At 44.9% G+C, this 10,241-nt stretch overlaps 1 protein-coding gene across 2 annotated transcripts in view; it reads left to right on the plus strand.

Moving 5' to 3' along the window:
• The window catches only part of ERMP1 (endoplasmic reticulum metallopeptidase 1), a 707,614-nt gene extending 699,698 nt beyond the window's left edge, over positions 1–7,916 (plus strand). The window contains exons 15-16 of one of the 2 annotated variants that reach the window (XR_011280380.1): positions 1,127–6,805; positions 6,845–7,916. Coding sequence is in view for 1 of the 2 variants with exons in the window: in XM_069626023.1 (XP_069482124.1) it covers positions 1,127–1,291 (165 nt within the window). In the remaining variant the exon portion in view is untranslated. Of the gene's footprint in view, positions 1–1,126 lie in introns of both variants that reach the window. The other variant, XM_069626023.1, reaches the window with a different exon arrangement.
• Positions 7,917–10,241: the final 2,325 nt, after the last annotated feature.

Consider the following 10,241-nt stretch of genomic DNA (forward strand, 5'->3'; position numbering starts at 1 on the left):
TGAATTTAGCACAGAGCAGAAGTGGCTGAAGCCAACCAAATATCTTGGAAGGAACTCCACGGAAATCCTTTTTTGTTTTTCAAGGTGCACAGCTCCACATTAGGGGGGGATGAATGCTCTTAATGGTGTCCTTCTTTGAAGAAGTAAGGTCGGAAAGTTCAATTTAAAATAATACAGTTAGTGAAATAGTTTAGATGGAAAAGTGCCATGTTCTACTATTTTGCATGTATTCCTCTTTAGGCTGCAAGGTAGCGTTGCATATTATATTTCTCTTGTGAGTTAATATTTGTGTTGCAAACCGAAGTAAAGGGCATGTCTTGCCTGGCATGACTTTGTTCAGAAATATGCATCCTACACGAAATCCAAATTCCAAAATGGAGGATTGCCATATGCCCGTTGCAGTTTTTAGCCACATAAATATTGTATTCTAAATGAGTCTAGGGCTTGCACTGGTCAAGATTGAAACCTTTCTTTTTTATTGCATAAAGAAATGAACCAGCCCCTCTTCAGGATTTTCCATGCACGTGAATACCAGCTAGGACTCTGCATCTTCATAGAAACGTTGTAAAACCTGAGATTATTCCAAACATGTTAAAAACTGCATATAGAATCCCACCCGTGGCCTCTTATGTTTCCATATAGTGAACACTGTAGGAGGGGGTTGGTTTCTTCTCTGCCATCCTAAAAGGGAAGACACATTGGTTCAGGCCGGGTTTTTACAAGGCTGTGCTATTCTGGGTTAAAACCCAGGCAAAGCCACATGAGGGTAGACTCTTAAAGTGCCAGCTGCAAACAGATGTTCTTACCATTCTGTCTCTTCATTACGAAAGTAAAGAGAGGCCCTTAGACCATGCAACTATGGGTCTGGTCTGGTCGGTCAGCATTAGGGCAACTAGACAACTCGGTTGCACAGTAGTTCTGTGTTTCCAGGCTTGTGTTTTCTTTTTAGTCACCAATGCATTCTTGGACCAGTGGTCTTCAATTTCATATGAACTTCTTGGTCTCTAGCCATACTATAGCAGCAGTAGAAAAGTCACCTATTGTTTTCCAGTGCAGTCCTAGGTGGCCATAGATGGTTGAAAAGCAAGTACTTCTTCTCACCTGCACGTGTGATCCTCTCTTTCAGAGTTCTGGGGAGCAGCCAGGAGGAGTGGTCACAGTGGCCGTAGCTTCCCATTATTTCTTCGGTGAAGATCAGAAAACCCCTGAGCTGGAGGAGTTAAAGCCGAGATTCCCAAAGTGGTGTTTTCCCTCGGGATGGGTCTGCACGTACGACCTCTTTGTGTTTTAATACTCGGAGGAATGATGGGGCAACGCTATCGGTTGAGAACTTGCAAACGTCCATTATGCTGTTTATTATTTTTAAATGACGGGCCTGAGAACAAATGAAGTGGCGGGAAACAAACGAAGCAGTTCAAAATCTGGAAGTGACAGAGTGGTGTAAGGTCTCTTGCCTTTTGGGCAGGCATGCCGCATTGTTTTTTGAAGTACACAGCTTTCACTTCTGAGGGAATGTTATTGTGTGCATGATAAGCGAGCCGCCGCACGATGACTTAACATTCGAAGGTGTGGCGTCATGAGGACTCTTCAGATGAACCCCAGATGACCATGCAGTACCATATTCGAAGTGACCGAAGACCTTGGTGTACAAATGTTGCCTGCCTGCGTCGAAATAGAGTAAATGAGTCCCCATATTCTGCATTAAGATTGGGCCATCAAATTCCAAACATTGTGTTCTTGATCCTCCAACTGTGCCACACAAATGTACACAAAGCGCATGGCATCGTATTAAAATAGCATATTGAGGTAAAGGTTAGTTACAGAAGTTAAACCTGTTCACTGGTTCAAGGCCCGTTTTGCCAAAAGAGTTCCACTTCGGCCCTGCAATGTGTCTTCGAGCTGGCATCTCTGTTAGAATGAGTAAACTGGTTCGGAAACTATGCACAACTTGAAAGTATAATGCAATGTGAATGGTTTGATGTTCTACCTCTCATATCAATTATTCTTATAGCATATGTTGTTACTTCCTTACAGCGCTCATTTAATGCCACTGTTGAGAATTATGAGGTGGGGGTGGAAAAGGTTGAAGCCAACCTGAACAGCCAATGCCCTGCTGAGTTCTTGAAGCCTGGCTTATTCTGAGCTCCGCTGCTATGACGAATGAAGAAATGAATGCCATGTAAGGGTGCAGCCTATCTTATCATTGCACTGAGGGACCAGATAAGCCTTATCGCCCATGTTATTGGAAAATCAAAAATGTCCTTTGAATTGATTGTACTGTTCTTTTTTTTTTTATATATATATATATATATATATATATATATATATATCACGTTCCTTATCTTCTGTAAGCCGGAGCTCTGTCCTCATTTGGGAGTGGTTATGAGGTGTATTTGGTGAAAGGTGCAGAACTGGAGAAAATCCTTGGTACTCCAGAGCTAATACTTAACCAACACATGTTTGCGGGCTAGGATGACGTGTGTGGCCACGCCAGTTTATAAAAGTGCATATTTTCTAGCAGGTGTGTCGAAACCTGCAGCGCTGCAGATGTTTTGGGCTCACTCCCATTATCCCTCACTATTGACTGTTGGTAAGGGATGATCAGTTTTATTCCAAAGCATCTGGAGAGCCAAAGTTTACAGAACCCTGTTTTGTAGCCTACCCGAAAAAGGTTACTTTACCACTGGTGGCAGTCTTGGGACAACTGTAGTTTAGTCCGTGATCTTGCATGTCATCATTGTGACAACCTCATGAGCTTCTGCTAAACATTTTGTTTCTTAATTTCATTACCTTTGTTTTTATTTACTACTGTACATGTCTTAAGGGCTTCCTTTTATCCATAAATATCAGACGAGCCCCATCAAATGAATGGTGGTTGAGAACAGTTGCCCCAGATGTCGGAATGAAATGTTCAGGAGTCACAACTCTGGGATATCACTGATGACCGAAAACGACCACAAACCTAAGCCTCAAATAATGCAAATGCAATAAAGGGGGGACAACATTCTTTATTTGAACGGGTTGCCCATGCCTCAGCCCTATCTTGAAGGCACCTCAAACCGGAGACTTTTGTATACATTCGCTTGCATTGACCAGTTCGGAGAGAAATTGTTTCCTTCATATGGAAAGAGTTTATACCAGGTCTGCTGTGAGTTCATAATCCTTCTCTGAAGTAGAGGCGTTATCCTGAACCAGAAATCATCTATTGGAGGCAGCTCCTGGCTATGTGTAATTGATGTGTCCGAAGAGTGTCACTGGCAATCAATGCGATGAAGAATAGAGCGGACATGTCAGTCTTGCATTGTTTTCTTTGAGCATAGGTACAAGATGGTTAGAAGGAAAAATTGTTTAAACGAATTTTTTGCATGCATTTTGTGGTCCATACCAAATAAATTGCCTGCTGCTATATATCGTGAGTCATGCCACGTTTTTGTGCAAATCAAAATGCAAATCCAACACCATCTGGTGATCCGATGAGCACATTCGAGTAAGCAGTTGTAGCATTTAGCAGGGAAGTCAAGTAAGTCATGATTTAAGTTCAGATACCCAGTAAATCCACACTGCAAGTGGCCATGTACTGGTCGATACCAGGCTTACACCTTCTGACAGACGTTTGTACCGGACCTTTGTATACCCAAATTGGTTAAAGAGCGTCATTATTCCTGGACATGGAAGTCCAGACTCATTGTTTCCCCTCTAACACTGATGGCCCATCGAGGCCCTCCTAGAGCGATTGCTGTTAGACACCTGACTGTTGAAATTTACTATTTACCAATGCATAATAATTGTGCAGAGATGCCTCCTTGAATAGTGCCTGTTATAGATGACCTTTCGACCTCAGGTTAGCCTTTCACGACTGGTTGCTACATTGCACCCTCCACTACTCTTATTCCCTCCAGTTGCCCGAGAGCATTCTGGGAGATGTTACACAGCACCCTTTGGTGTGTCACTGAAATTCCTTGAAGTCTTACAAATGGTCCTCAGCAAGTCTGCTTTTGAGTGTCCTCACTTTTCTGAGAGTTCTAAGGCTTTGCGATTACCAGATCGTCCAATCAAAATATTCCTTTTGCACTATAGGCTTTAAACTGTTGCATACCAATTACTTTCATAGGCTACCGCATAACAAGGCAGTGTGAATGATCGCAATACTCCCAAATAAGATATTGGCTAAATCTACCTGGTTGCCTTTCATTGCCTTGTGCTTTGTGCCTTTGGATTGCGATTGGCCTCTAGTGTTCAGCTGTGTTCAAAGTTTACATTTTTTTGACAAGGAGATGGATATACAGTACCCTTTGTACACAGATACCTAACTGACAAAGGTTTCTTCTGGAGCGACGGCAAATACTATGGAGACTTCATAGCAGAAGTCACGAAAAAACGGTGTTTGTGGGCCTTCCAAAAGCTGGCCGGATTAGAGACATTGGGCCTGATTCTGAGGTTGGCGGTAACCCGCCAGTGCAACTGGCGGGTTGTCGCCGACCCAGAAACACTGAATCCACCGCCTGACTACCTAGTGCCACCTGGACATTACAAGTTCTGGCAGCGGGGAAGTCGGGCGGCCGATTTGGTAACTCCCCATTCCCGTGGAGTCCGCTAGGACTCCATTGGAGTGGGGAAACGGAACTGCTGGTGCTTCCATGATGACTCTGCCTACCGGGGACGAAGTGCCTGGAAAGGGTCAGACCTGCCGGGCGCTACCGCCCCCGCATTCAGACTCGTAGTGTGGCGGTCCAAAAACAAGGGTGCCGGTAAGCCTACCGGTACCCATTATTCCGGACCGCCACACTTGGAATGAGGCCCATTGTCATGGTAGCACAGTCACTGTAAAGTTCAGCTGAATGTTGATGTGCACCCTCTGCTAGAATTTGTTCTTGGTACTCCTGCAGGACCTGTTACAACATACAACTGAGCAGTGCCACCCAAAGATGGAGCTTTGTAAAGACAGAGGCTGTTTTACCCTAAATGGGGACACTGTTAACACAGTGTTGCAGTCACAGGGCCAAACACTGACAAGAGAAGTCACAAACCACCTCTTCTGCCTTTCTTTTAGTTTGAATGGGTACAGAAACCATACACGGTGTGCACAGCATTGATGCTAAAAAGGGTCATCCTCTGAAATGTTATCTTCTGCCGCACCGTGTTTTGCTGCAGACCTTGCCAGGCTCTTCATGTCACATTTGCTAGGTACCTCATATACACTGCCCGTGTGCTAGATAAGGATATGGTAAGAAATGGCTCTTGACCTATACAAAAAAAAACAAAAGAAATATGGATAGCCTCAAACTATCTGTTTCACAGTTTTCTTGCCAAGATACTAAATGTTTTTAGGACGGCAAAGCGAATTTGCTCACTTGTTTTTTAACATAGTCCTAAAAGCTCCCTACAGTTTATATTTAATTGCTTTCTTAAATCAATAATTGGTTTAGAATGTGCATCTGTTCACTGATGCATTTCAAAATGTCCTTTACCATGCTTGTTCTTCCTACATGATGATCACCTCGCAAGCATATGTTTGCAGGTTCGTAACATCTGTCCTTGTTTTGAGAGCCTTGAAAGCCCCAGGCACCAGCTTGCTGAAATTGCTTAACCCGGGAAACACTTCTGAATACACTAACCTCTTTCAGATTGTCCACACACCCCTATGTAACAGCCAGTAACACAACACAGTCCTAGGTATATCAGCTACCTTTTCCCCCATTCCACGTCCCGGGAGGCGCTGCAAGGTGCAATGCCACTTGCGCTTTCAGTCGGGCCAGTACAACCATTAAGATGACTACTGTTTGTATCTTGTGCAGCCTCCAGCGCTCCCTTTTCTGTCCTGCTGCTTATCACTATCGCGTGTGCAACCTCCTATTCCAGATCCCATCTCATTTCTCTGGCCACGCCCTTCTTGCGATGCCCCATTCTTACCCCGCCCCATGTAATTATCTATCCCCTGCCACCACCTCTGTAGTCGGCCTCCCAAATTGCATTGCAATGTCTGTTTTTGCCACCACGTATGCCAATGGCAACCAAGGCTTTGACGTATCTTGAGGCATAAAAGTCAACCCATAATCCCAGTAGACTGACGCTCTTTTCAGCGACTGACTTCATTCACATTTCAATGTGGTCGATTTGGTGCGCGTGTTAAGGGGAGGTCAGCAGAGGGAGTGCATGTGTCCGTGTTGCCCTTTTGCACCTCTTAAGAATGTCTGTCATATTCTGGTCCTTTTCCGCAGCAGTGATATCCCAACTAGTTGCCGACCAAATGAGACGATCCGCTTCACTACAGAGGAAAATGGTCAAGCTACCTAGGATGTACATCTTTTCACAATATTGCACGTTTGGTTATAATTGGTGGTCTTGCACAACTGTCTTCTCGGACCCAACCCCAGGATAGAGCTCCCTCCTAAGTAGTGTTCCTTATTAATTTCCAGAATTTGACACTGTATTTCATTTTTAAAGTTACATTTTTATTACGAAAATACGCACCTGATGGTGGTAAAAGCACAACTAACATTTGCATATGCATTGTGAGATTTGCTAAAACCATGACAAAACACCTTTCTAAAAAGAGTAGAAGACCTTCGTGGGCCTGATGGGCTCGAATTCAAGCTAGTATATTAAAGCAGGTTAGTGAGTGATGTCTCCCCTGAGTCACTGATCGCACAGACTTATGGGAATTCTTTCATTTCGAGATTTAAAAAAAAGTGTCAAACGCATGAAGCCCATCTATCGGTTTGCCGGTGCCTGACGCGGTGGAGGGCATTTCATGTCTTTTACCTGTATGGATGAAACTTTGAATATAAACATGGTTGCATGTATGGTACAAGTAGTTTGATTACTTGATCAATACTGACGGCAGGTACAAGTAGTTTGATTACTTGATCAATACTGACGGCATGTATGCATAGGGAGTATTATGTAATTTGTGTGCATGCTGCTTAACATCATTTAGGAAAGGCAAAACATTGAAGTATCCTCCATTTTAAATGGTGTTTAAACACTGACAACAGGGCCTTCTTGTTATTTGACCTGGGCATTGAGCTTTAAGATGGTTTGGCAAAGCTTCCTCTTGCAGAACAATGGCTGCTCGTCAACAGTACACATTTTGTATTTCCACTTGATCCTAGATGGATTCTTGGTTTTTCTGCAGTATGGGAACTTTGCTTTTTCTCTTTTAACTTATTGCCTCAAGACTGACGTGTGTCCTTTAATTTCTAGCCTTTTTTAATGCCAATTTGATCAATTTTTTTTAAATGATGTGTTTCCCGCAAGCCTGCATTGTTTTCGCTCCTCACGCACTGATTGGAGATAACCCTTCCCCCATGTGATGTAATTTGGTGCTGCTACGTATGTTGACAAGATGTCCTCCTGCAATGGACGCTGCTGGTCACTGGGAGGATGATGGCTGGGCAATGCAAGCCTTTGGGGAAGTGAAACATTTTTTTAAATATCAAGGTTGTTGGAGAAAAATATTAGAAATCAAATAAAAGCACACTACCTTTTAGGGAAAATTAAGCAGACTGTATTTAAAAATGTTCTGATAGAAGGATAGCTCAAATAAAAGGAGGCACTCAAAAGGACCTTTGTGCGTTTTCTAAATGGCAGTTTGCTTGCTGGTTAAAGTGACAATTCTGGTGCATTATACGTTTACGAAGAACCACAGATATGCCTTTTTCCAAGTGCCCCTTTAAACCAAGTTTGTGAAGTTCAATCTGTTGTTATTTTGTCCAAAAGTTGTTTTCTCTTTTCCTGTCCCGAGTAATGAATTGCAAAGAAGCTCAGTTAGCTCTTCCCTTTGTGTGCACATTAATTCCTCCCCTTGTTTACTACTTGCCCTGAAATGGTGTGAACTGATTCAAATGTATATTGCATTGCTATTATTGAATGCAGATGATATGACCAAAGGCAATATTAAAATTATTTGATAAGCACTTGGTATGTTGTGGTGTGCATTCTTGGTTGCAGGTGGGTAACTGTTTATGGGGTCTTCAAAATCCGGCTTTAGAACGATTTGTGTTATGTGGAGAATTGTTGGTCATGGAAATAATACATTTTCGTTTCTGCAAGCAAAATCTGGACAGAATTTTAGCAGATGGATGGGACACCTATGTATAGAGCTCTTGATGTTGTTTTCCCTGATTTAGTGTCTGTCATCTGTACAACATTAGTGCAACCGGGATAAAGGATAGGCCTTTCTGATGAACAAAGTCTTATAACATAAACACTGTCAACTCTGTTATTCTCTGGCTGACATTCGTTGCATAGTTTAAGTTCTTAGCAGGTAATATTGGAGCAAGACATACAGGTAAAATATGGTCTGCTGGGCTTTATTTCCTGTTGGCATGGATCTTGTTTTTTCATCGTATGAGGACATGAGGACGAGCAATGACTCTAAAGAGAATGGCCGAGTCTGTGCATCAGAAGTTTAGTAAGACATTGCCAAAGCACAGAAATGGGAAGCGGGTGGGGGTGTGTGGCTAAGATGCCATGCAGTAGGACAGTGTTTCAAGGAGCTCCTGCTGATCTGACAAGATCCTGGGCATAAACATATGCTGCAGTGCACGTTTTGTGCACAGGAACGAGTATCCAGGCACATAAAGTGGTTGGGAACGCTTGTGTGGAAGCTGAAAATGGGAGATGAAGAAATAGAAAAACGTCAGCTGTCTGAGGTTCAGTGTGAGACTTAACAACAAGATGGCAGATGGGACCAGACAAAGGGCTCAGCAGTAACAGAGCACGGCAGTTAGGCGAGAAGGCTTTGCATCCCGAGTGATCATATGTTCATCGTCCCTGAACGGCAAGCGGACCTGCTGAGGAATGAGCCCAGACCGGCCAGTGAATGGCCTGTGGCAGTGAACAATACAGATGCCACTTCGGAAGGAGCAGCAGTACAACTGTGACCACACGCGGTGCGAGGGGCAGGAGCCCCATGCTGACAAAGGTGCCGGATGGAGAACCAAGGCAAGCGTGACTGAGGAGTGATGGCCCCCGCTGGTAAAGGAGCTGCAAGGTCGTAGCAGCTGATCCGCTGCATAACGCTGCATGACAGAGCGGAGAAGTGGCTACGGGCAAGCGGACACCAGAGGCAGCTTACTTTGACACAGACCCCGAACATCGGGAGATCAAAGGCATCGGGAGGGAAGTAGCTGAAGTACATAGAATACATTGCATGATCTAATGAATTGGAAGTTGAGCCGCCAGGTTAACAGCGGCAGCCTTCATTGTTGAACACCCTGATCACGGGGCGCGAGGCGGTGAAGGTAAACTATAACAGCCGGCCGAGGACTTGGTGCCGGGCATTGTACTTTTGCAGCTCCAGTTGGGGCGCACAGCACAACGTGAGAGGGAGCCCACGGCATCTCAGATCATGACATAGTATCCAAACACGGCAACAAACGGATACAATACACTCGGGCACTTGATACAGTCATACCCTAGGAGCACCGACAAGGCTCAACGGCGAGAGGACAAGGAGGGGGCTGCACCGCTGTGAAGTGAGTGCCTTCAGGCGAGCACGGCATATATTGCACTGCAGAGAGGCAGAGAGCAACAGAGTGCAAAGGCTCCTGAAGCAGCACACTGGAGCAGGAGGCTAGCATGGTGTGCTGTTATTGCCTGTCAAGAAGTGGGTTCCCCAGGAGGTCAGGGGCCGAGCCCAAGGGAAGCAGCGCTAGGGGGTTGAGGAGCACTGCCAGTGGGGCAGCCGGAGGAGGCACTGGGCATCGAATCGGAGTGTACCACAACGAAGCAGTGCAGTCACACACCCAGGCAAACAGGGCGAGGCTGGGGATTTATGCGGGGAGTCGCACTGCAGCGAAGTGAGTCCATCCAACAGAGACTGGACCCAGGCGACAAGGAACAAGGTGAGGGAAGGACCGGAAGGTGCAGTACACAGCAGCACAGACCGGACCGGATATGTCGTCCAAGGCGAATATAAATAAGGTTAAGCAGTCCTCGATAGACATGTTAGCTAAATCGGCACAAACATCAGAAGGTACCCAGCCAGCGACCTTGTCGACCCCAGGTGCACAAACCCCCAAAAGAGATGATCAACAAGTCTTGGAAGCCATAGCAGCTTTAAAGTGCACACTAGAGTTCAAAATGGACGCTACCAGTGTAGACCTGAACCTCCCGAGGCAAGACGTGAGGTCATTGGCAGAACGTACAGGAGTGCTGGATAAAAGTGTAAGCCAAAACCAGCAGTTGCAAGGAAAACTCCAGAGATATATTTGTATTGCAACAGCAAGTGCAGAATC

This window comes from Ambystoma mexicanum, chromosome 6p, assembly GCF_040938575.1.
Source record: "Ambystoma mexicanum isolate Mex_15411 chromosome 6p, UKY_AmexF1_1, whole genome shotgun sequence".
Classification (NCBI taxonomy): domain Eukaryota; kingdom Metazoa; phylum Chordata; class Amphibia; order Caudata; family Ambystomatidae; genus Ambystoma; species Ambystoma mexicanum.